General features: G+C 43.5%; 1 protein-coding gene across 1 annotated transcript in view; it reads left to right on the top strand.

Moving 5' to 3' along the window:
• Positions 1-25,000, top strand: part of LOC110530624 (leucine-rich melanocyte differentiation-associated protein) — a 431,978-nt gene that overhangs the window by 255,769 nt on the left and 151,209 nt on the right. The window contains exons 3-4 of the mRNA XM_036986902.2: positions 17,282-17,408; positions 19,248-19,387. Coding sequence (XP_036842797.1) covers positions 17,282-17,408; positions 19,248-19,387 — 267 coding nt within the window. The remainder of the gene's footprint in view (positions 1-17,281; positions 17,409-19,247; positions 19,388-25,000) is intronic.

A 25,000-nucleotide genomic window follows, 5' to 3' on the forward strand; every position in this document is an offset into this window, starting at 1 on the left:
CTCATTCTGACACTAAAGTGTTCTTCAAAGGTATATATTTCATAGCAAGCTGACAGCCCTGACACCATAATTGACCTGAAAGCTTCCATCTTCGCTTTTTGAAATTCCCCCGTTGTAATGTGTGTCAACTAGATAAAATGATTACCCATCTTCCACCTTTCTCCACATTTCCATTTGCAAAGGCGATCGACTGAGTGACGGTCTGACTGTCTGAACGAGAGCAGCCATTATCATTATGTTTGAATGGCCCTGGTACCAGGTACAGATGTAAAAGGGTTTTATTGTTTGAGAAAGGTGTTCCCTCTCCATTGTTCCACATTCGTGAATGCTGTAGTACTATCAGAAAGGTTAAACATTCCAATGATACACTGGGACTTGTATTGCTCTTTGATTTTTATGCACACAGACGTTTCTACTCTTTTTTTCCCCTCTCCGTAACGGACTCATTTTTCTGATTGCGTAATGTGTCTGTCAGATATCAGTCCGTTGTGCTCTCACTTAGCGAAAGTGGTTCTAGACTATTATTAGCCCTGCTAATGATACTCATATCGGTCATATTAACAAACTTGCAATTACTGAGAGCGTGAATGTCATGTACATTTGAACCTTTAGTTTAAATGTTTCTGTGAAACACATTGATAACTATCAACTGAATGGCATGATAGTAATGAGTTGTACTGCACTGTTGGCTTATAGAGAGACATACGGAGATCTTAATATGGTGGTTAGCTCGTTGCTCTCCTGTGTCTTCCTAGTTACTAGGGATGCACCGTTATAACATTTTTTGCCAATATTTTCCTTTCCAAAAGAAACGGTACCGATATAACGGTACCTATAACCGATATTTAACATTTTTGCGTCCGTTTTAGCATTCTAGTACAGTTAAATAGTCAACACACACATGGACACAGCGGTCTAAGGCACTGCATCTCAGTGCAAGATTCCTCCAAGAGTCCCATAAGGCGGCGCACAAGTGGCCCAGCGTCGTCCGGGTTTGGCCGGGGTAGGCCACCATTTATAGGCCGAATTTGTTCTTAGCTGACTTGCCTAGTTAAATAAAGGTTACACCACACTGACCAAAAAGTTCCGTATGTCCCCATTACCAGTAAAACATAATCAAAACCTATTTCTTCCACTTACTTGCTGTGCTGTTTCGTTGTTCATTTGTTCAATCGTTTCATTCTCAACCAGGATTTCATCATACAGTACATGCCAAGCAGTGAAGTCCATGGCCTCTTCTGTCGTGGGTCCTCTTCGTCGGTGTTCACTGTCACTGTGTCCGTTTCCATCTTGTCCAGCTGTGTCTGTAACATTTCACGTAAAACCTGTTTCTTGTCTGCATGGAAGTAGCGGTCCTTGTACCTAGCATCGAGCATGGAAGTAGTGGTCCTTGTACCTAGCATCGAACATGGAAGTAGCGGTCCTAGTATCTAGCATCGAGCATGGAAGTAGCGGTCCTTGTACCTAGCATCGAGCATGGAAGTAGCGGTCCTTGTACCTAGCATCGAACATGGAAGTAGCGGTCCTTGTACATAGCATCGAGCATGGAAGTAGCGATCCTTGTATATAGCATTGAGCATGGAAGTAGCGGTCCTTGTACCTAGCATCGAGCATGGAAGTAGCGGTCCTTGTACCTAGCATCGAACATGGAAGTAGCGGTCCTTGTACATAGCATCGAGCATGGAAGTAGCGGTCCTTGTACCTAGCATCGAACATGGAAGTAGCGGTCCTTGTACATAGCATCGAGCATGGAAGTAGCGATCCTTGTATATAGCATCGAGCATGGAAGTAGCGGTCCTTGTACATAGCATCGAGCATGGAAGTAGCGGTCCTTGTACATAGCATCGAGCATGGAAGTAGCGGTCCTTGTATATAGCATTGAGCATGGAAGTAGCGGTCCTTGTACCTAGCATCGATCATGGAAGTAGCGGTCCTTGTACATAGCATCGAGCATGGAAGTAGTGGTCCTTGTATATAGCATTGAGCATGGAAGTAGCGGTCCTTGTACCTAGCATCGATCATGGAAGTAGCGGTCCTTGTACATAGCATCGAGCATGGAAGTAGCGGTCCTTGTACCTAGCATCGAGCATGGAAGTAGCCGTCCTTGTACCTAGCATCGAGCATGGAAGTAGCGGTCCTTGTACCTAGCATCGAGCATGGAAGTAGCGATCCTTGTATATAGCATTGAGCATGGAAGTAGCGGTCCTTGTACCTAGCATCGATCATGGAAGTAGCGGTCCTTGTATATAGCATCGAGCATGGAAGTAGCGTTCCTTGTACCTAGCATCGAGCATGGAAGTAGCGGTCCTTGTACCTAGCATCGAGCATGGAAGTAGCGTTCCTTGTACATAGCATCGAGCATGGAAGTAGCGGTCCTTGTACCTAGCATCGAGCATGGAAGTAGCCGTCCTTGTACCTAGCATCGAGCATGGAAGTAGCGGTCCTTGTACCTAGCATCGAGCATGGAAGTAGCGGTCCTTGTACCTAGCATCGAGCATGGAAGTAGCGGTCCTTATACCTAGCATCGAGCATGGAAGTAGCGGTCCTTGTACCTAGCATCGAGCATGGAAGTAGCGGTCCTTATACCTAGCATCGAGCATGGAAGTAGCGGTCCTTGTACCTAGCATCGAGCATGGAAGTAGCGTTCCTTGTACCTAGCATCGAGCATGGAAGTAGCGGTCCTTGTACCTAGCATCGAGCATGGAAGTAGCGGTCCTTGTACCTAGCATCGAGCATGGAAGTAGTGGTCCTTATACCTAGCATCGAGCATGGAAGTAGCGGTCCTTGTACCTAGCATCGAGCATGGAAGTAGCGTTCCTTGTACCTAGCATCGAGCATGGAAGTAGCGGTCCTTGTACCTAGCATCGAGCATGGAAGTAGCGGTCCTTGTACCTAGCATCGAGCATGGAAGTAGCGGCCCTTGTACCTAGCATCGAGCATGGAAGTAGTGGTCCTTGTACCTAGCATCGAGCATGGAAGTAGCGGTCCTTGTACCTAGCATCGAGCATAGAAGTAGCGGTCCTTGTACCTAGCATCGAGCATGGAAGTAGCGGTCCTTGTACCTAGCATCGAGCATGGAAGTAGCGGTCCTTGTACCTAGCATCGAGCATGGAAGTAGCGGTCCTTGTACCTAGCATCGAGCATGGAAGTAGTGGTCCTTGTACCTAGCATCGAGCATGGTGCGACACAGTAAAGAGGCTCCGAGAGAATGCCACTGAATCGCTTGTTCACAGCCTCGATTACTTTTGTAAGTTTTAACCCCACGATCTGTCTGCAGTTTTGTTGAGTGTTTCAATGCCATGACAGAGGGTATCACGTCTGCTGCAGATGCAGTTGATTAACTTATTTCTCCAGTCATTGTGTGTTCATGTTTCCAAGTTTAAGACATCTTCTCAAATCCCATTGAAATGGCAGCAGCTGTATGAGAACCAGTACATTCTTGAGCATGCAATAACGGCTCTCCTCAGTATGAAATCCTCGTGGACCCACTGTGCTGTCAGACTGATAATGCTCGTGGGGCTGACATCGCTGGTCCAAATGTCAGTCATGAAGCTAATAGCAGTGATGCCTATAGCAAGTAGCTCATAGATGTACATTTCAACAATACTGTGTAACTCTGGTATGGCAACATCTGAAAAAGAGTGTGTTCCCGGGGCTCGTCCAGTCGGCGAAAGCCAACATCATCTAACGACAGAGTACGGTTGATTGTCAAGGGCAATGAATTAAATTATCTTGGCGTTAATGGATATCATCTTTGAGTTCTCTCACTGAAATGTTCTTACTCTTTCAAAAGACTGCTGGACTTGAACTTGTTTAGATGTTGGAAGTGTGCACTTAGTATTTTTCTGCTTTTGTTCTGTTTAGTCATCTACTAACAGTTGAAGTAGGAAGTTTACATACACTTAGGTTGGAGTCATTAAAACTCGTTTTTCAACAACTCCACAAAATTCTTGTCATCAAACTATAGTTTTGGCAAGTCGGTTAGGACATCTACTTCCTGCATGACACAAGTAATATTTCCAGCAATTGTTTACAGACAGATTATTTCACTTATAATTCACTGTATCACAATTCCAATGGGTCAGACGTTTACATACACTAAGTTGACTGTGCCTTTAAACAGCTTGGAAAATTCCAGAAAATGATGTCATGGCTTTAGAAGCTTCTGATGGGCTAATTGACATAATTTGAGTCAATTGAGGTGTACCTGTGGATGTATTCCAAGTCCTATCTTCCAACTCAGTGTCTCTTTGCTTGACATCACGGGGAAATCAAAAGAAATCAGCCAAGACCTCAGAAAAAAATTGTAGACCTCGACAAGTCTGGTTCATCATTGGGAGCAATTTCCAAACACCTGAAGGTACCACGTTCATCTGTACAAACAACAGTACGCAAGTATAAACACTATGGGACCACGCAGTCAACATACCGCTCAGGAAGGAGACACGTTCCGTCTCCTAGAAATGAACGTACTTTGGTGCGAAAAGTGCAAATCATCCCAGAACAACAGCAAAGGACGCTGGAGAAAACAGGTACCAAAGTATCTATATCCATAGTAAAACGAGTCCTATATTGACATAACCTGAATGCCGCTCAGCAAGGAAGAAGCTACTGCTCCAAACCCGCCATCAAAAAGCCTACGGTTTGCAACTGCACATGGATACAAAGATGGTGCTTTTTGGAGAAATGTCCTCTGATGAAACAGAAAAAGAATGTTTGGCCATAATGACCATCGTAATGTTTGGAGGATAAAGGGGGAGGCTTGCAAGCCGAAGAACATCATCCCAACTGTGAAGCACGGTTGGTCTCAAACACTCAACAATACAGCTCTTCCAAAAATATTCTCTGTTCTTTTATTTAAACCCCCCCCCCCCACACACCGCACACACACCGGTGGCTATAAAAAGATCAGCTGTGTTTTTGTCTGCCATGCCATATCATGGAGTTTCACGCTTGGTCCATGAACCTGAGACATATTTTCTCATTCCCCTTCAGCTAATTGGTGGCTGCTTAAGACGGCTCTCTGTTCAGAGCCTGTGATCTTAGGCAATGTGTGAATGTTCTGCTCTGGGTGTCTGCTTCTCTGCTATACTGGATGTCTTCTTGTCAGTTCAGGGCCTGTTTTTCAGGGCGGATTGTTATTAGATTAATTAACGCTGTATTGACTCACTGTGATGAGGTCGTGCGATCTCTTCTCACCTCCCGAACACCGTCTCTTACCTCTGAAAGTGGTTTCCATCAAGGTGAAAAAAAAACTTTTATAAAGAAATATGCTTTTATTACTAACAGTAACCACTAAGTTTAAAAAGATGCCCTAGTTATGTCAATATATATTTATTATGGGGTAATGTTAATACTGTTAGTGAATACCATAGAATCAGATTCGATTTATATGGGGAATAACGTTTTGTGTGGCTACCTTTAGGCTAACAATGTGTTGAACAAATATGAGCGCTGTGTTTATTTTGACCATTGTGTGTATACAAAGTAGGGGGAGGGATAGTATGACAAAGTGAAAAGGGTATGGGTGGAGGAAGGGAAGGAGGGAGGGAGGCATCGCTTTTCAAGGGGCAAAGCCAAAGCCGAGAGGGACGCTGAAACAAGGTTTTAAGAGCAGCCCACTCACTGGTTCACTGGTAAGCCTGTTGGACGTCCAGCTTGGTACTCTTGATAGTGTCCTGATCAGGGGGCTGACGCGCTTGTCCCCTCGCATGTTCCTCATGTAGATCACCCAGGACCATTCAGAGAGCCTAAATGTTCAAATTGAGCCATTTTTGTCTCACTTTAAAACCAACCAAGACCTATTATGTGTGATTTTTCATTCATAGCTGCTCCCTCCTTCCATCCGTCCCTCCGTTCGTTCCAACGCTGGCCCCCGTCTCGGTGGTTTTTCACTTTCCCTCTCCACTCGTCGGCTCAGACAGCTAACCTAGTCAGGGGGCCAGTGTATCCACTCCAGGAGTGTCAACTCCAATCTGGCGAGATTTGGTGTGAAATGTGGTGCCACGGTGTGGGGGCTCGCAGGTCAGCTCAGTAATAGATATTGCTTATTCATCTAGTTGTCTGTGTCTCCTCTCTCCTCTGGCCCTGCGGCCCTCTTTGTTTGGCTAAATCATTTGAAGATTTACGGTAGAGTCTTAGATCCCTGAGAAGCTTTCCCCTGCTGTACTGTCTCTATGTCCCTGCCTGGCGGGGGACTCGGCACCGGGGACACACAATGGCCGCCGTTCAAAAGGGGCTTTCCCCAACACAAGGCGTGGAGGACATCTCATAGCGTGACACTGGGCACCGGGGACACACAATGGCCGCCGTTCAAAAGGGGCTTTCCCCAACACAAGGCTTGGAGGACATCTCATAGCGTGACACTGGGCACCGGGGAACACACAATTGCAGCCGCACAAAAGGGCCTTTTCCCCAAGACAGTGACTCAGTGGACAGCTCATGGCATGACAAGCAGGCCAGCTCTCAGGCTAATTTGCTATGGAGCCAGTCTGTCCAAATGATGCTTAATCAGATGCCTGAGCTATCAGTAAACACCATTCAAATGGATCCAGAGAAAGAAAATGTCAGTTTGTCCAGAACCTCCCATCTCCTTGTGATGAATAAGACAAAACTTAGTAAATGCTTCATACATTAAGTCATTATTTATACCACCATGCATACCACTGCTGGCTTGCCTCTGAAACTAAGCAGGGTTGGTCCTGGTCAGTCCCTGGATGGGAGACCAGATGCTGCTGGAAGTGGTGTTGGAGGGCCAGTAGGAGGCACTCTTTCCTCTGGTCTAAAAAATATCCCAATGCCCCAGGGCCGCGATTGGGGACACTGCCCTGTGTAGGGTGCCGTCTTTCGATGGGACGTTAAATGGGTGTCCTGAGTCTCTGAGGTCATTAAAGATCCCATGGCACTTATCATAAGAGTAGGGGTGTTAACCCCGGTGTCTTGGCTAAATTCCCAATCTGGCCCTCATATCATCACGGTCACCATCCCCAGTTTACAATTGGCTCATTAATCCCCCTCCTCTCCCCTGTAACTATTCCCCAGGTCGTTGCTGTAAATGAGAACGTGTTCTCAGTCAACTTACCTGGTAAAATAACGGATAAATAAATAAAAATAAGTCAATTCTACAGATGTGTTCAAAAACCTAAATATTTCCTTTTCTTGTCTTCCCCTCTCTCTATTTCTCTCCTATCTTCCCTCCTTCTCTTCATGCTAGGCCTGGTCTGAGTAACGTTACCTGTTAGTTGGAGCGCAGGATGAAACGCCCTCTGCGTTTAAACAGAAAGAGGTTCCCGTAATGATAGAGCCAGGTTTAATCTGCCGGGGCCTCTGACATGTCAACCTCAGCCAGGCAGCCAGGCAGGCGGCTGGGTGGGTGGTATGTCCTCCAGGCCCTTTGAAGAGGGGCGATTTCCAGAGAGATTTGGATCATTACACAATAAAGAACACTTTATAAGTAGTGAAGTGAGTTTGGAAATGACGGTTAATGATGTTGACAGCAATTCACCTCCACCGAATTACAGAAGGATTTGACCAGACTTGCCTTCTTTAATGAGCCCCACTCTGTAGAGGTAATGGCCCAGCAGCGGTGAGAAAGTAGGGAAGGAGGGAGGGAGGGGGACAGAAGGAGAGAGGGTGGGGGGGAAGAGAGAGAGAAAAGCTAGCATCCATTGTTAGCGTTATGCAGATAAATGATCACATGCCTCCCTTTACATTGTCATGCCAGGGTGCTACTAAGGCCATCTTCCGAAAAAAAGAAACCACAAGCGCAGGTACACTAGGCCTTCTCCTCTTCGATCTTCAGAGAAAAGCACGTCTTGATCTGAATACCACATTGCATTGAGAAAGCAACCACATGCCCCAATTATTTTCAGTGAAGGCTTTTGAAAAGTACACAAACACTCTAACAGAGATGGACAGGTAACTCTGGAGATTGGGCAATAGTTTTCTTTGCTTTTGTATCAAGGTCCTGTGATGATTAGGGAATGTGACTTCCTTGTAAACTTTGTCCTCCATAATGTTGCGGTGTTGTTAATCCACCCATCATGCCAAGTGTCTGCCAGTTGGTGTGAAGGGCTTCTCCATCTTCATTAAGATGCTGTATTTTTTTTACCACTACAGACAGAGCTTCCAACGTAACAACACCCGTTTGGTTTGCCGTGTCTAATCATGTTTATTCTCAAGCTCATTGTGACAAAATACTTCACTTGACAGAGCGACAGTTGACGTACAGTTCTATTTTTCCCCACATTGGACTGTTGTGCCATCAAAATCTCCTATCTGTCCGCGGCTTTGAGCATCTCCGGCGGAACGATAAATATGTAAGTCCTAACTGGGATACGCTGCCAATTATACATGCACAAAGATGTCAGTTATAATGTAACATTTGAATTCGAGGTTGTCATTCCATTTCAAACGGTCTTGTGAAGTGACATGTTCTATTATCTCTGTGTACGGTGTAAAACGAGACCAAGACAACCAGTTGAGAGATGTAGATTGGTAGACAGGTTGTCCTGTATTTCTTGTTCTTGTAGATGCAGCGACATGGTATCTCACAAGCACTCACCACACACATATGGATAGTATATATCAGCTACAAACATATACTTACGTTAACATAATTTGGCTGACAGCTGAAAGAAATCAAACCTTTAATCACTCAACTAAGGCTGGATTCAATCACACCCACAAGGAATGTAGCTTAGTTGTGTACCGCTCATTTACCCTTTAGGGTACATCTTCATTTAAGCATGAATAACTACAGTATATTCCTTCATAAAAGGGAAGTACAGATAAAACGGGGGGGGGGGGTATATAGAGGTTTTAATTAGTATGACTACTAGTCTAATTATCACTTCTGTCCCTGCCCACTCCTGATGCTGTAGATGTAATTACCATGCCGTAACATTGTGGAACGATATTGCTTTCCCCTTGTCATTTCCTAAGACGCTGCTGTACCTGACACTTAGCGAACCTCTTAATGATACACTGGAACGACAGCTAATTATATGATAATAACAGGTTGAAGAAGGGAGCAGGATGGGGGGATGGTGGGTGGGACTACCATACTGGTGAAGATGCAGAGCAGTGAATTGTTGTCTTGATCACTCTGATGATTACACACCAAACCAGGCTACGTTTAATTACAAATATGTTCATAAATTATGTTGAACTCAGTTCAACTTGTGTTAGTTTGGTATAATACGGTATGCTAATTCAATATGGTATGTACTTTGTATGATAATAATAATACTACGTGATGTTGTGTTTAACATATATACAGTACCTGGACACACCTGTTATTTAAAATTCATTCCAGGTGACTACCTCATGAAGCTGGTTGAGAGAATGCCAAGAGTGTGCAAAGCTGTCATCAAGGCAAAGGTTGGCTACTTTGAAGAATCTCAAATATAAAATATATTTTGATTTGTTTAACATGTTTTTGGTTACTACATGATTCCATATGTGTTATTTCATAGTTTTGATGTCTTCACTATTATTCTACAATGTAGAAAATAGTAAAAATAAAGAAAACCCTGGAATGAGTAGGTGTGTCCAAACTATTGACCAGTACTGTATATAAATATATTGAAATCTTCAATCTAATTACAGCTATAGTTTACAAGCCTCAATCAAGCACCAGTTTAGCAATCAGAGACCACACCGGTTCTATTTGTCGTTCTACTGTTACCAACATCTTGTATTGCTCCCGTAGAGCACCGGTTTGTTAGAAGGAAGTACCACCGGTACCAGTTAGACCCCCTCACTGAGATAGCAGGTTCCTACATGACTTCCACACACCGGTTTTAGTCAGACTGGTGTCGTAGTCCTCACAGCAATCACACGGCAGGAACACAACTGACAAACACATTCTCAGGACTCTGGTAGGGGGCTGATGGGTAATTTAAATAGGAGTGTAGGGTGGTTGGCGGAGGCATCAACAGCACCCTTCGACTGCTTTCAAAACTTTTTAATTAGCTCTAATTACCTTTGGAGGGAAACATTGGGGCTTGAAAGGATTTGTGTCAGCGAGTGAGAGATCAAAGATAGTCGTGTAGTTTGCATGTTAATACTGAGAACAATAGGGGGCAGTGTAATCATCATACCCTGGAGAGAACTAGCCCAGGTGTGTGTGTGTGTGTGTGTGTGTAATTGTATTTGTGCTTGCGTGTCTGTGTGCATCTGTCTTTGTCTAGGATGAAAGGCTTTCGTGTGGTCTATCCTATAGATGCATTAGTGGACATGGCTGTGGCAGGGTCGTCCATCAAAGCCCATCCATCATCTGCCATGCAGTGACAGGCCTCTCGTGATTATTTGCTATTAGGTGAACGTTGAGGCATACACAAGGCTGGGAGATGCTAGTTGAACTGGCTCAGGCCTAATGTGGAAGATGTTGACAACACTGAAGTGAATAATGTAATGATGGGGTCATATGTAAACTGACAGAGACATGAAGGAAGCTTTGGTTTTATGGTTTTGTGTGTGTGTGTGTGTGTGTGTGTGTGTGTGTGTGTGTGTGTGTGTGTGTGTGTGTGTGTGTGTGTGTGTGTGTGTGTGTGTGTGTGTGTGTGTGTGTGTGTGTGTGTGTGTGTGTGTGTGCAGCACTGATGTAGCTACATAACGACAAAGATGGCATCTAAGAATTGATTTTCGGCTCAGTCTCACAGAGGGATGAAAGCATTTGTCATATGAAGAGACAACTAATCATTCAATACTAACATTCACAAGAAACGTTGCTGTGCTGCAAGCACTGAGACCATACAACATGAAGAGGAATGATTAGAGGAATGGTTAGTGAATGATGGAAGGGGGCTGAGTGAAACAGTTTGGGAAGTACTGGCCTAGTCCAATAGAGGGAAAACAACTATTCAAGGCCTGAACATATCTATCAGAATATCATTCTCTTTTCAGCCTACTTGTACATTGATTAGACTTGTTTTAAATAAAATGTGTTAACATTTGATTGATTGATTGTTGTAAATTGACTCAACATAAAAATGTGTACTTGTAAAATGACGTGACTGTTTTACCTAAATAAAATGTGACAGTCCTAAGCTATTTGTGTGGACTCATTCACAGACATGTAGCCTTCTATTTGTACATGTATCTGTGCTATTAGTCCAACTACTAGGCTTTTTAAAAATCCTTACTTTGTTTGCTTTAATCCAAATATGTTTTCTAGTACTTTATCCTTACTGACAGTTTGTACATGTATCTGTGCTATTAGTCCAACTACTAGGCTTTTTAAAATCCTTACTTTGTTTGCTTTAATCCAAATATGTTTTCTAGTACTTTATCCTTACTGACAGTTTGACCGTTGTTCATACATTTGTAAAGTTTTCTGGTATTTATATGCTACCAACTTCCCTTCCATCTTATTGGTTGATAAAAGCTTATCACACACTTTTTGACCAATTAAAAAATGACATGTTGGTAGTGCTTCTCCTTTTGAATATCATTTCAAGTGTTATAATCAAACTCATTAAGGTTCAATTGATGTTGATTTTGTGAAATGATTAATGCATAGACTATTTCAGCCTAAGACAATGTGCCGTATACAATTGAATCTGTTTTATTTGCACATGTAACCCTACGTTAACTTCAGTGTGAACCTCTCTCACCTCTAATCAGGGTCTTTGTAGTTGGCAATGCCTTTACGTGTATGACATCATCAGACACTGACTGTGTCTTATTCAAAGCAAATTAAGCGCATAAAACCCGTTCAGGAAGGATTTACCAATCCGCTCCACATGTACCCCAATGATTAGCCTCCTCATTAGCAGTCATTCACAGCAGCATGGGTAGGAAACAACGTGTAATCCTCTAACGTGTGAATTGACATGTATCCCGGGAGGATGGAGAGAGAGAGGGGAGAGCTATATGTGTGTCCTGGAAGTGGGGTGGGGGATAATGACCACCATCCTGTAGTGACTGACGCCTGCCTCCAGTGTGTTTGGATGGGAGTAGGTGGGTCGTGATGGGTGTTCAGGGCATATAGTCATCACAATGTTCCTCCCATTGGATCTGTTGTGTTTTCACACACAGACACATTGCCAGGGAACTGTTGTTATGGTGTGACGTGTAGTTCTGTTGTTGTTCAATAGCAAAGCCCGTTGCAACTCTGCAATCCAATTGCCAAGCCCCAACTGACTGTACCTGCTTTAGTCACAGGTCAGCCAATTGCTCCCAGAGTGACGTGATCGCCCAATGAAGCCTAATCGACTATTCAGCCTGATGGACAGATGGACGTTTCTGTTCCTTCTTGTCTTTCCTCTCCCAGACATCTCTCCATCTCTTTCCATTAGTTTTTCTTATTACATTTATTAAAACCCATCCGGATCCTACTTTTCCCTTCTCCCGTTCATTACTCTGCCTTATCATGGCAGGCTATCTGAAGTGTGCTGCAGCTAGACCATTATGCACGTATGAAGGCCATCACTGCCCCAGTATTGGCCAATTCATCAAACATTTATCTGTTGCTCTCTGAACAGTGTGTCATTTTGCTCGCCAGTCCGCAGCCGTCTTACTGGAAGAGAGAGATGACTTCGCCAGAATCTACACCACCACCAATAGCTTAGAAGTGACACCACACAGGCCCTCTAACTTTAAAACGGGGCCTAAGGCTGTGGCCTGTCTTGACTTTTCAGTGTTCTTCTCTTAGTTTTGTTTTTCTACTCAGGCAGACCAGAGTTCTGAAAATATCTATCTGGTTCTCTACAGATTGGATCCACTAGTAAAGTGAATATAGAGTGTCCTCTATAACTGTGGGGATTTTTCTTTACCTGTGTGACTGGTCTTCATTAGGATTGTCCTGGGTTATGTTTGGACTCTGTGAGGGAATGGATATATATGTTAGGTTGTCTCCTCAGTTGACCTCTAATCCTAAACACTACTAAAAATGCCAACTGTGATTTATTCTGACACATAAAGAGAGAAGTGGAAAGATGTAGAAGATCTGAGGCTATTATCCTACTGTCATTCCTTGCTTAAAGACATTTTACATGAGATGGACCTACGCCATTGGCAGGAGTGACTGACATTTCAGCCAATAATCACAGAGGGTTTTCTTCCCTCCGCGGGGCTGTCAGTGGTGGTTTATCAATCAGTGTGTCTGCATTAGTATTAAACTACTGATCCAGATGCCTCTGTCTCTGTCTACACCTCTCTGGGTCACAGGTATGTCTCCTGTCCTGGTTCCTCATCTGGCCTCCTGTCTCCTCGCCAGTCTCCTCTCCAGTCTCCTCTCATGTCTCCTCTCCTGGATCCTGTCTCCTCTTATGTTCTCCTATCTCTTCTTATGCATCCTCGTCTGGCCTCCTGTCTCCTCGTCTGGCCTCTTGCTTCCCATCATGTCTCCTAGTGTAGCCTCTCGTTTCCTAGTTTTGCCTCCTTTCTCCTCTGTCCTCTCCTTTCCACACCCGTGCGTGTGTGTGTGTGTGCGTGCGTGCGTGCGTGCGTGCCTGCGTGCGTTGTGCACGTGTGTGCGTTGTGCACGTGTGTGTTTTCCATTTTACCCAACCATAAGAGCTTTGGGACTTAAATTATGTTCATTAGTTGTCGTAAAAAACTAAAGAGGACTGGTTATGTTTTTAACTAAATTGCATTCACTCTGTTCTCTATATTAAAACTAGGCTCTTAGAAAGGTAATGAAACCAGATGTTGGTGTTAGGGGAATCTGCAGAGAGCGCCAGGGAAAGGTAGGCCGTCATTGTAAATAAGAATTTGTTCTTAACTGACTTGCCTAGTTAAATAAAATAAACAAAAGCTGGAGACAATTCAAGTAAATCCTCATACTGTATCCCCCTACACACACACACACACACACACACACACACACACACACACACACACACACACACACATTTAACCTTGTGGGGGGACACAATTCAGTCACATTCAAAATCCTAACCACTAGCCCTAAACCTAACCCTAAACTTAACCTTAGCTCCTAATCCCAAACCTAATTCTAACACTAATTCTAAACTCCATAGAGATAGCATTTCAACTTGTGGGGACTAACAAAATGTCCCCTGTTGGTCAAATTTTTGTTTGTTTGCTATTTTTGTGGGGACTCCAGGTCCCCACAAGTATTGTCAAACACACACACACACACACACACACACACACACACACACACACACACACACACACACACACACACACACGCACACACATGCACACACACCACCAGGATGGGATTAGGTAGCTGTGCTGTGCTCTACTCTCCCCTTGCTGTGAATTTAGTTGATTAGATCGGCCGGTGCACACAGCAGTGGTGACATGAAAACAACCTCTGTGCCATGCAGCTTCTTTTAACCAAGCAGTTCACAATGCAACACACAGGAGTACAGACCCTACTCTATTATAGACACACACGCAGGTATGTATGCATTAACACACACACATGGGGATGATTTCAATGGGAATACAGTCTGATGTTCTAAGTCTTAGTTTGGCATCGTACCTTGTAGTTTTTCTTCTTTAAGGCCAGTTTGAATGTGTTCTCTCTTTCTCCCCACACTTTACATTTGTTTTATTTTTTATTTAACCTTTATTTAACTAGGCAAGTCAGTTAAGAACCATTTTTTATTTACAATGACGGCCTACCGGGGAACAGGGGACCTTGTTCAGGGGCAGAAGGACAGATTTGTACCGTGTCAGCTCAGGGATTCGATCCAGCAACCTTTTGGTTACTGGCCCACCACTCTAACCAACTTGCTATTGTCATGATAATTGTTATATTTCTATAGATGAAGTCACAGACACTAGCCCTACCAGAAGGTACATCGCTTCATCAGAAATATCACTATGTTCACTAATATAGTTTTTTTTTTTATCTCACTTTAAACGTGGTTGTTAAAGAATGTGTTACATCTTAAGTTCCTATTTTTTCTAATGATGAATAGAAATTACAGTCATGTGAGAAAGTAGTCCTATTGTAATGTTCTTCTCAGCCAGGTTTCAATGTCAATGAAGTCAGTCTGGACACATTAACATGTTTTGCTGACAGGATGGCCTGAACACTTGATTAACATAGTGGGCTGACAGGATGGCCTGAACACTTGATTAACATAGTGGGCTGACAGGATGGCCTGAACACATGATTAACATAGTGGGCTGACAGGATGGCCTGAACACATGATTAACATAGTGGGCTGACAGGATGGCCTGAACACATGATTAACATAGTGGGCTGACAGGGTGGCCTGAACACATGATTAACATAGTGGGCTGACAGGATGGCCTGAACACATGATTAACATAGTGGGTTGACAGGATGGCCTGAACACATGATTAACATAGTGGGCTGACAGGATGGCCTGAACACATGATTAACATAGTGGGCTGACAGGATGGCCTGAACACATGATTAACATAGTGGGCTGACAGGATGGCCTGAACACATGATTAACATAGTGGGTTGACAGGATGGCCTGAACACATGATTAACATAGTGGGCTGACAGGATAGCCTGAACACATGATTAACATAGTGGGCTGACAGGATGGCCTGAACACATGATTAACATAGTGGGCTGACAGGATAGCCTGAACACATGATTAACATAGTGGGCTGACAGTGTGGCCTGAACACATGATTAACATAGTGGGCTGACAGGATGGCCTGAACACATGATTAACATAGTGGGCTGACAGGGTGGCCTGAACACTTGATTAACATAGTGGGCTGACAGGATAGCCTGAACACATGATTAACATAGTGGGCTGACAGTGTGGCCTGAACACATGATTAACATAGTGGGCTGACAGGATGGCCTGAACACATGATTAACATAGTGGGCTGACAGGGTGGCCTGAACACTTGATTAACATAGTGGGCTGACAGGATGGCCTGAACACTTGATTAACATAGTGGGCTGACAGGATTGCCTGAACACATGATTAACATAGTGGGCTGACAGGGTGGCCTGAACACTTGATTAACATAGTGGGCTGACAGGATGGCCTGAACACTTGATTAACATAGTGGGCTGACAGGGTGGCCTGAACACATGATTAACATAGTGGGCTGACAGGATGGCCTGAACACATGATTAACATAGTGGGCTGACAGGATAGCCTGAACACTTGATTAACATAGTGGGCTGACAGGGTGGCCTGAACACATGATTAACATAGTGGGCTGACAGGATAGCCTGAACACTTGATTAACATAGTGGGCTGACAGGATGGCCTGAACACATGATTAACATAGTGGGCTGACAGGATGGCCTGAACACATGATTAACATAGTGGGCTGACAGGATAGCCTGAACACTTGATTAACATAGTGGGCTGACAGGATGGCCTGAACACATGATTAACATAGTGGGCTGACAGGATGGCCTGAACACATGATTAACATAGTGGGCTGATAGGATGGCCTGAACACATGATTAACATAGTGGGCTGACAGGGTGTGTAGTGTGAGGGATTATACAACACTGGCTTTATAAACCTTCAACAAGGGTTGAACTCTGCAATCCCCCTAACATTACCCTGAACACTGCTCTCCATCATCTTTATGCCACTTCTCTCTGTGTGTGTGTGTGTGTTTGTGTTTGTGTGTGAGTGCGTAAAATCAATGTATGTGCATCAGAGGGTTCTGCAGTCCTTCACAAAAACAAATTATAAAAAAAACACTTTAACTAAAAATGCTTTGGTGTTAAACCAACCCCCATCACAGTTTTCAAAAAAGTTTCCATTTCCATTCAGCCTGTGATTGTGGGAGTGTGTATTCTGTATTCGGCTGGTCGGGCTGTGATGATGATGGATGACAAGTTAAATTTGTGTCCGTGGAATGAAGGTGAAGTGTGACAGAGTGATTTGTCTTGGGAATGGAGGGTTGGGGTCAGGCCAAACCAGGCACCTCCAGACACAAGACATTGACAAATTCATCCTGCCCGCCACATTTCTGAAGCCTTTTGTTTTGAATCCTGGCTACTCACTGGTGACCCCCATCCCTCATCCTGCCAGCGTTGTGAAGGAAGCCCTTCGCCGCTGAGTCCCGGGTCCAGGCCATGCCAGGGGAACTCAGCACCACTAATTCTCCTCATTCCCTCTCTGACAGGCCCCTGACAAAACTCTCCCTGTCTCTGCTGACGCGTGAAAAGAGGGAGGCTGAAATATTTATTTCTGCACATAATGGCCGTCTGCACAGATTTAGAGCCGTATCATTTTTCTCTTCTCTCTGTCTCTCTCTTTCTCTGTCTCTCTCTCTGTGTCTCTCTCTCTGTGTCTCTCTCTCTCTCTCTCTCTCTCTTTCTCTCGCTTTATCATTGCAGGTCACTGGCTGGCCTGAAAGCGTTCACTGGGCTGGAAGAACTGGTCGTCGACAACAATCTGCTCGGAAACGACCTCCAGTTGCCCAGGTTACCCACCCTCCACACCCTGACACTCAATAAGAACCAAATATCCTTTCAAGCGAAGCACTCATTCTCTGTGTCATTCTGTAGTATTGGCTACTTCATAGAACTGTAAGAACATTAGTCTTTGGGTGTGTTCAGAGCGGACACTGGACGCTCTGGCCAAGGAGTACGGTTGATCCAAGCATTCTGACCTCACAACGGCAGTCAAGCACCCAAGTAAACTGGCTAATGTTGGCTAGCTTGCTAACTACTTCCAGACCCAAATGAGACAGATAACACCTCACTCTGACCATTTTACTCACCCTAGCAGAGCTGGTTAGGCTGTTTTCATGTTATCCAGAGCGTTGGTGACTGTAACTGTGCTGCTGGAAATAATTGAATTACTATTTTTTGTACTGACATTTACCGACACCGGCCACATTCAACTGGTGTTGAGCATTTGTAAATTCATCAGTTATTCTGCGCTCTGGCTCACTGACGAGAGTACTCTGAAATCGGAGGAGATAGGCAGAGTGAATTTACGAATGCACCTGTTGTTGTGCTTCTGTATCTCTGTGTTCTCTATCTCTCTGAAAGGCCTCTGGGGTATTTGTAGTACATGTAAAAGCAGTGTTAAAGGCATGTGGGTCTTGGTACCTCAGACCCCACAGACTAGTTTCTACGCCACGGGGACCTCTAGTGGAAACAGGGATATAAGACAGCAGGGTCTGTGTCGATATGTTGAGGAAGAAAATGGAAAGAGAGGAACTTCTGAGCATATCTTTGAGAAAGAGCAATATATAATATATGTATTAGTAGTATAACCAACTACAAACATTGACAAATGAACCACTAGTATAATAACTCATAAACAGTAGGGTGCAAAACTGGAAACCTCAACAAAATAAATATGTTGAAACAAGACACTAGAACATTTAACATATGAAAACCAAACATGCAGTCATTATTGTAACTCTGTATACATTTCCAGTTACATGTATATTTTGAGATCAATGATTAAACAGCTCCATACCTGTATACCTTCCTCATAGTAAACCGTAAGCACTCACACTCAAATCCAGACACTGCAATATTACACTGCTTATGATCAGACAGAAAATGTTACAACTTCCTCCCTTAGCGTTAAGAACCCAGCCTAACTACGTGTCCTGTTTGTCCCTGGTAGCCTCCCCAGTAGATCCATCTACAGGGTAATGATGCAAACACACAACTACCGTGTCAACATTAAAACTGGGCCTCCTTGAAGTGCGTGTCAACTGCTCTGAAGCAGAGAGTGAGAAAGAAAGAAAGAGAGAGAGGGGGATAGAGAGGGGGTGAGGGAGAAAGAGAGCGAAAGAGAGGTGAAGTGGCCTGCACATGCTAATGCCCCAATTAGACCACATCTTGATGTGGAGCTGTGCCATTTTACACACTCCACCACTGCATTAGTGCGCTTTCATTTTGACACTTTGGGCTCAATTTTCCAATGAAGTGAATGTATTAGTGATGACTGTGCCTGTTTGGGAGGCTGGTAGCTTTTTTTCCACATTTGGTGTTGGCTACGGCTCTGCGAATCATGGACCGTTTGAACCACAGGGCATCCATCATTTTGTCAATGTTTTAACGCTCCCCACCCGGCCACCTGTGGGGGGGGGGGGGGGGGTTGAGGAGAGAGGGAGAGAAGAATAAATGGAGAGAGCAAGAGAGAAGGGAGAGAGGAAGAAAGATGGCAGGGTAGAAAGAGAGAGAGAGAGAGGGAAAATACAGAGAAACAGACAAATAAATGCCTCTGAGCCTTAAATTTTTATCTGCTCTCTCACAGCAACCCATTGCCTGTGACTAGCTTTCTGAAGCTGGGGGGGGGGTAAATGCTAATGTAATTAGCAGCCTTGACCTCTGACACCTGACTGACATCGAGGCACTGCTGGAACACTTGGCGGAGGCAACTCCGTCGCTGCAGTACCTCAGCCTGCTGGGAAACGAGGCCTGTCCCAACCAGCTGGTCAGCCTGGACAAGGATGAGGATGACTACCAGAGATACAGGTAGGGACATGTGTATACAGTACACACACACACACACACACACACACACACACACACACACACACATACAAGAACAGGAACAAGGATGACAGTCAGAGATACAGGTCATTGCCAAAGGGTTGCACAGTGATGATGTCATAAAAACTAATGTTGTTTGTTCTCTGCAAGCCCGGTGATGGCCGTTCTGCCGTCCCAGGGCAAGACCAAAAAATTGCTGCCACCGCTAAACTAGAATAGTCCCAGTAAGCACAATGACGTTGAAAAGATGTCTAAAATAGTATTTTCCAAACGTTCAATCTAGGTTCTGACTGAAAGTTGAAAAAAGGCGTATTTTCCGGATGTTGAAACATACTTATTTTCTGGACGTTGAAATATGGTTAATTTTCAGTTCTGAATGAAAGTTAGAAATATGTCATTTATGGATGTTTGGGCCAAATCAAGGCCGGTCCAGTCCGGACCGAGCCAAACAATAGACTTCTATGACTGGTTCAGATTTGGTCCTGACCGGACCAAAAGCCAACGTCTGTGAATATGGAAATCAAGGCCGGTCCGGACTGCACCAAAACCATGTGTCCAAAAGGCATCGGCATTGGTCCGTGCTTACTGGGGTGTAGCCTACAGTGTTGCCTGACATTATTTATGAACGCCCATCTATGCGGTAGGCCTACTGTTTGTAAATTACAAAAAGAAACGTTAGCGTCTGTCCGTGCTTACTAGCTTACTACCATGTCGGCACGCAATGGAATTTTATGAATGACCATCCATGTGGTAGGCCTACCGTTTGTAAAACAGGTAGTTGCATTGGCTTTATTAGTTCTGATTCCTGTGACTAATCACTTTGGCTATTTAAATTCCTTAATAGTTCATTGACACACCCGTGCGGCACTCTAAATAACATAATATAAAAATCTGTCAATTTAAGCTACCGCATCCGCCTCCTCATGAAAACGTCTGTAGTGTCCGGATGGTTTGGCCCACAAACTACCAACAATGAAAATGGGAGACTCTCAGGAATACGATGATGTTCTCCGTTTTACTCTACGACCCCCACAAGTCCCACGGGACTCGTCTGAAGGTAACCCGGACAAACAAATGGAATATGGAGGTAGTTTTGTCCCAACAAAAATAAGAGGTTAAATATGTGTCAAAAAAACTAAAATATTTCTTTATCTTTCTTATATCTTCTAGATATGGGACAGACACTTTAAAACCTTATTCTTTATCATTTGTTTTTTGACTGTCTTTTTTGCTATTTCTAAATGTGTTATTCAATGCTTTTCTATGGCCAGAGCATGTGAGCTAAACTATTGAAACCAAACCATATGATTTGAATAAAGAGTAATTTAATAAACAACACGAAAAGTTGACTGTAAGCAGCACTCATCATTTGAGATAAGTTACTTGTCGTATGAAACAGCATCAAAACATTCTAAATAGGTCAGACAGACAGGTAGCCTAACACGCTGCCCAAACCGGAAGCGTCACGTGTGCGAGCATTACAAAATAAATGTACACATACATGTTATTATATCATTGCACCCACACTGCTCCTGCGCCAATGAGCGTCTGCGTTGCCAGCCACTAAAATAGAAGTTGCTTCTATTTGTGGTGCCGAACGCGATGCAAGTCCTGCTTCTCCCATCTCTTCATTGGCTTTAAGAAGCATATACCCACGTGGGTGATTGATGGGTGAGAACCCATCTCCTCATTGGTTTTACCCACGTGGGTGATTGAAAGATGAATTGATGTCAGTTGTGTTAATTCACCTTATTATGAAAGTTGCCAAACGCCATATAAAGTCCAAAAACGAAAAAGCCTGGAAGGAGGAGAGATGACTAGAAACGATTCGGTTGACCGTTTTATGTGTGGATTAATTGTCGGAGTAGAGGACCTTGTACATTTCTGGTAAAATAACAACTCAATGTTTATATCCCAGGACAAATTAGCTAGCAACAGAAAGCTAGCTAGCTAAATAGGACAAAGTAGCTAGCAACTGCAAGCTAGCTAGCTAAATTGCCATAAATGTTTAATACGTTTTGATCTATCCCCAAAATAATATAATTGGTTCAGAGTTTGTTTTGATATTTCAACGTGTCGTGATCCCGTTTGGTGTGGAGGGACAAAATCAATTTGCGCACGATGGTGCACGCTGACGCACGCATGCATCCAGTTTGGGCAAGATGTAAGAAAGAACAAACATTTATTATTTAAGCTATATTATTAGCCTATTATTTCAATGATTTCAAGGCTATAGCCTACAAAGAAATACATTGTGAAGCATTTGCAAGAACATTATAGCGCTCAGCATTTAAACAACATTGTGCATATAGGCTGTGCCGTACTTAGAATGAAATACAAATTAAACTAAAAATGCTTTGAATAATGTTTTAGAAACATGAGTTTGGCCAGAGTCTGGCTTCAGGCACATGCAATGGTGCCTGCAGCGGAGAATACCCTATCTGCGCTTGCAGAGCCACAGGGGATGCTAAACACGCCACTCATGCCAGACTGGGCAGCGATGCAGAGTTGTTTTTTAATTATTTTAATTATTATAGGTAGGCCTTAAGGTTTTATCAGGAAAATAACCCTATCAAAATGGAAAGCTCCTTGAAAGAGGTAATATGTCAGGCCTATTGTATAGATAATATACATTTTAAGAGTTCTGATTTTTTGTTTATAAATGCTTTGCTACAATGACACACTTAGCTAGCTACCCACCTCATTCCTTTCTGTTAGCATGTGCACGTATTAAGTACACCATCATGCTTTCGGGATGTGTCCTCCTCATCTTTGTAAATCACCTTGATTTTTCACTTGGGTGTTTTATCTGTTTTTTATGAAAATATTTAGCATACTAGATAACAGTAGCTAAAGCAAGGGGCTATAGCAGCACACAAGTAGACTACAATGCTTGGCTGGGCCTGGCCTGGGCTCTTGAAGTGAGCGGTACAGGAGCGAAATTGGAGTGGGTGAGAAGGCCAACGCGCCAGGCTTTGGGAGACTCGGTCCACGCTCCAGTCAAATTGGGCACACTATGCTCCAGCTCCAGCTCTGCTATGGACTACGGTAGTAAAGGCCAAATTCAATATTTTATTGTTTTAAAATGTATACCTAAAGGGGTCCTAACATCCTAAATCAAATGGCTAAATGATAGAAAAAATACCATATGTTAGCATAGTACCCCCCCCTCCCCAACACAACGGCTTAGACTTTTGCTCTGAATATCGGCTACCCAACTTTATCAGGAGTTATCCTGAGCCTATCTGCAATGATAATCAATGTCTTTACACAGTGGGAAATGCACAAGTATTTTCTTTTTCGCTATGACCAGCTCGTCAAAATATTTACGGATACAAACTCGAAAACCATTGATCATGACAATGTAGTCCACAGGGTGAAACTCCTGGGCCACAGTTGTGAATACCCTGATTATCCATTCCACAGTTGTGAATACCCTGATTATCCATTCCACAGTTGTGAATACCCTGATTATCCATATTGTTCATTTTACTTTGACCTGTCCTGTTGTTAGAATATGAATGTTTGTCAACATGTCAGCGCTTTTTTTTATTTGATTGGGCGCCGTTTAGATCAGGCTATTTGATCGGAGAAACCTGCACGATGTTAAAAGTGTCCGTCTCATTACATTGTCATACAATTTATCTCCAGCCTGTAGGCTACAGAAAAGGCCACATTCTCTTTCTATCGTATCCTAAATCTGCTACATGATTTATGATAGACGATTGTTTTGGACGGAAGGTTGGTGGAGCGCAGCAGCAATGCATCTCTCCAACAGCACCCTGGAGAGGCGCGCTAGAAATCAAGATAAATATTTTGCGCCCCGGCCTTTGACAAAGTGGCCACTACTTATCACAGGGTGGCATCAGCGCTCACCTAAAAAGCCACAGGTTAAGATAAATTCTAATAGTTTTTGGGCAGAATTACAGGTGAAGTCGTAAGTTTACATACACCTTAGCCAAATACATTTAAACTCAGCTTTTCACAATTCCTGACATGTAATCTTAGTCTTAGTATTTAATCTTAATCTTATTTTAGTATCTTTCATCACATTCCCAGTGGGTCAGAAGTTTACATACACTCAATTAGTATTTGGTAGCATTGCCTTTAAATTGTTTACCTTGGGTCAAATGTTTTGGGTAGCCTTCCACAAGCTTCCCACAATAAATTGGGTGAATTTTGGCCCATTCCTCCTGACAGAGCTGGTGTAACTGAGTCAGGTTTGTAGGCCTCCTTGCTTGCACACGCTTTTTCAGTTCTGCCCACATATTTTCTATGAGTTTGAGGTCAGGGCTTTGTGATGGCCACTCCAATACCTTGACTTTGTTGTCCTAAAGCCATTTTGCCACAACTTCGGAAGTATGCTCGGGGTCAATGTCCATTTAGAAGACCCATTTGCAACCAAGCTTTAACTTCCTGACTGATGTCTTGAGATGTTGCTTCAATATATCCACATAACTTCCTTCCCCCTCATGATGACATCTATTTTGTGAAGTGCACCAGTCCCTCCTGCAGCAAAGCTCCCCCACAACATGATGCTGCCACCCCTGGGATGGTGTTCTTCGGCTTGCAATCCTCCCCCTTTTTCCTCCAAACATAACAATGGTAGTTATGGCCAAACAGTTCTATTTTTGTTTCATCAGTCCAGAGGACCTTTCTCCAAAAGTGAAATATTTTTCCCCATGTGCAGTTGCAAACCGTAGTCTGGCTTTTTTATGGCGGTTTTGGAGCAGTGGCTTCTTCCTTGCTGAGCGGCCTTTCAGGTTATGTCGATATAGGACTCGTTTTACTGTGGATATAGATACTTTTGTACCTGTTTCCTCCAGCATCTTCACAATGTCCTTGCGGTTCTGGGATTCATTCGGACTTTTCGCATCAAAGTATCTTCATCTCTAGGAGACGGAACGCGTCTCCTTCCTGAGCGGTATGACGGCTGCGTGGTCCCATGGTGTTTGTACTTGCGTACTATTGCCTTGACATACATCCACAGGTACACCTTTAATTGACTCAAATGATGTCAATTAGCTTATCAGAAGCTTCTAAAGCCGTGAATTTTCCAAGCTGTTTAAAGGCACAGTCAACTTAGTGTATGAAAACTTCTGACCCACTGGAATTGTGATACAGTGAATTATAAGTGAAATAATCTGTCTGTAAACTTGTTGGAAAAATGACTTGTGTCATGCACAAAGTAAACGTCCTAACTGACTTGCCAAAACTATAGTTTGTTAACAAGAAATTTGTGGAGTGATTGAAAAACGAGTTTTAATGACTCCAACCTAAGTGTATGTAAACTTCCGACTTCAACTGTATATGAGGTTTTATGTGTTGTTGGAGGTACTGTACATCTAAGTACGTTTAGCTGACCAAGACGTACCTCATCAATCTGCCAAGATATTTTTTTATTTGAACAACTATTTATATTCTGATTTTTGAAAGTTATTATATTTTTGGGAACTTTTTTATGTATTTAATGTATTGAATGGGGAACGAACGTTCCGTTTCTCAACCAGATTGTGGATTGAACCTCCTGGTTTTAAAAGCTTTATCAAACCACCTCTGGTCGGGCAAAATGCATTTCATGTGTGACTAGTCACA

This window comes from Oncorhynchus mykiss, chromosome 1 (genome assembly GCF_057628025.1).
Source record: "Oncorhynchus mykiss isolate SJ-2025 chromosome 1, ASM5762802v1, whole genome shotgun sequence".
Taxonomy (NCBI): domain Eukaryota; kingdom Metazoa; phylum Chordata; class Actinopteri; order Salmoniformes; family Salmonidae; genus Oncorhynchus; species Oncorhynchus mykiss.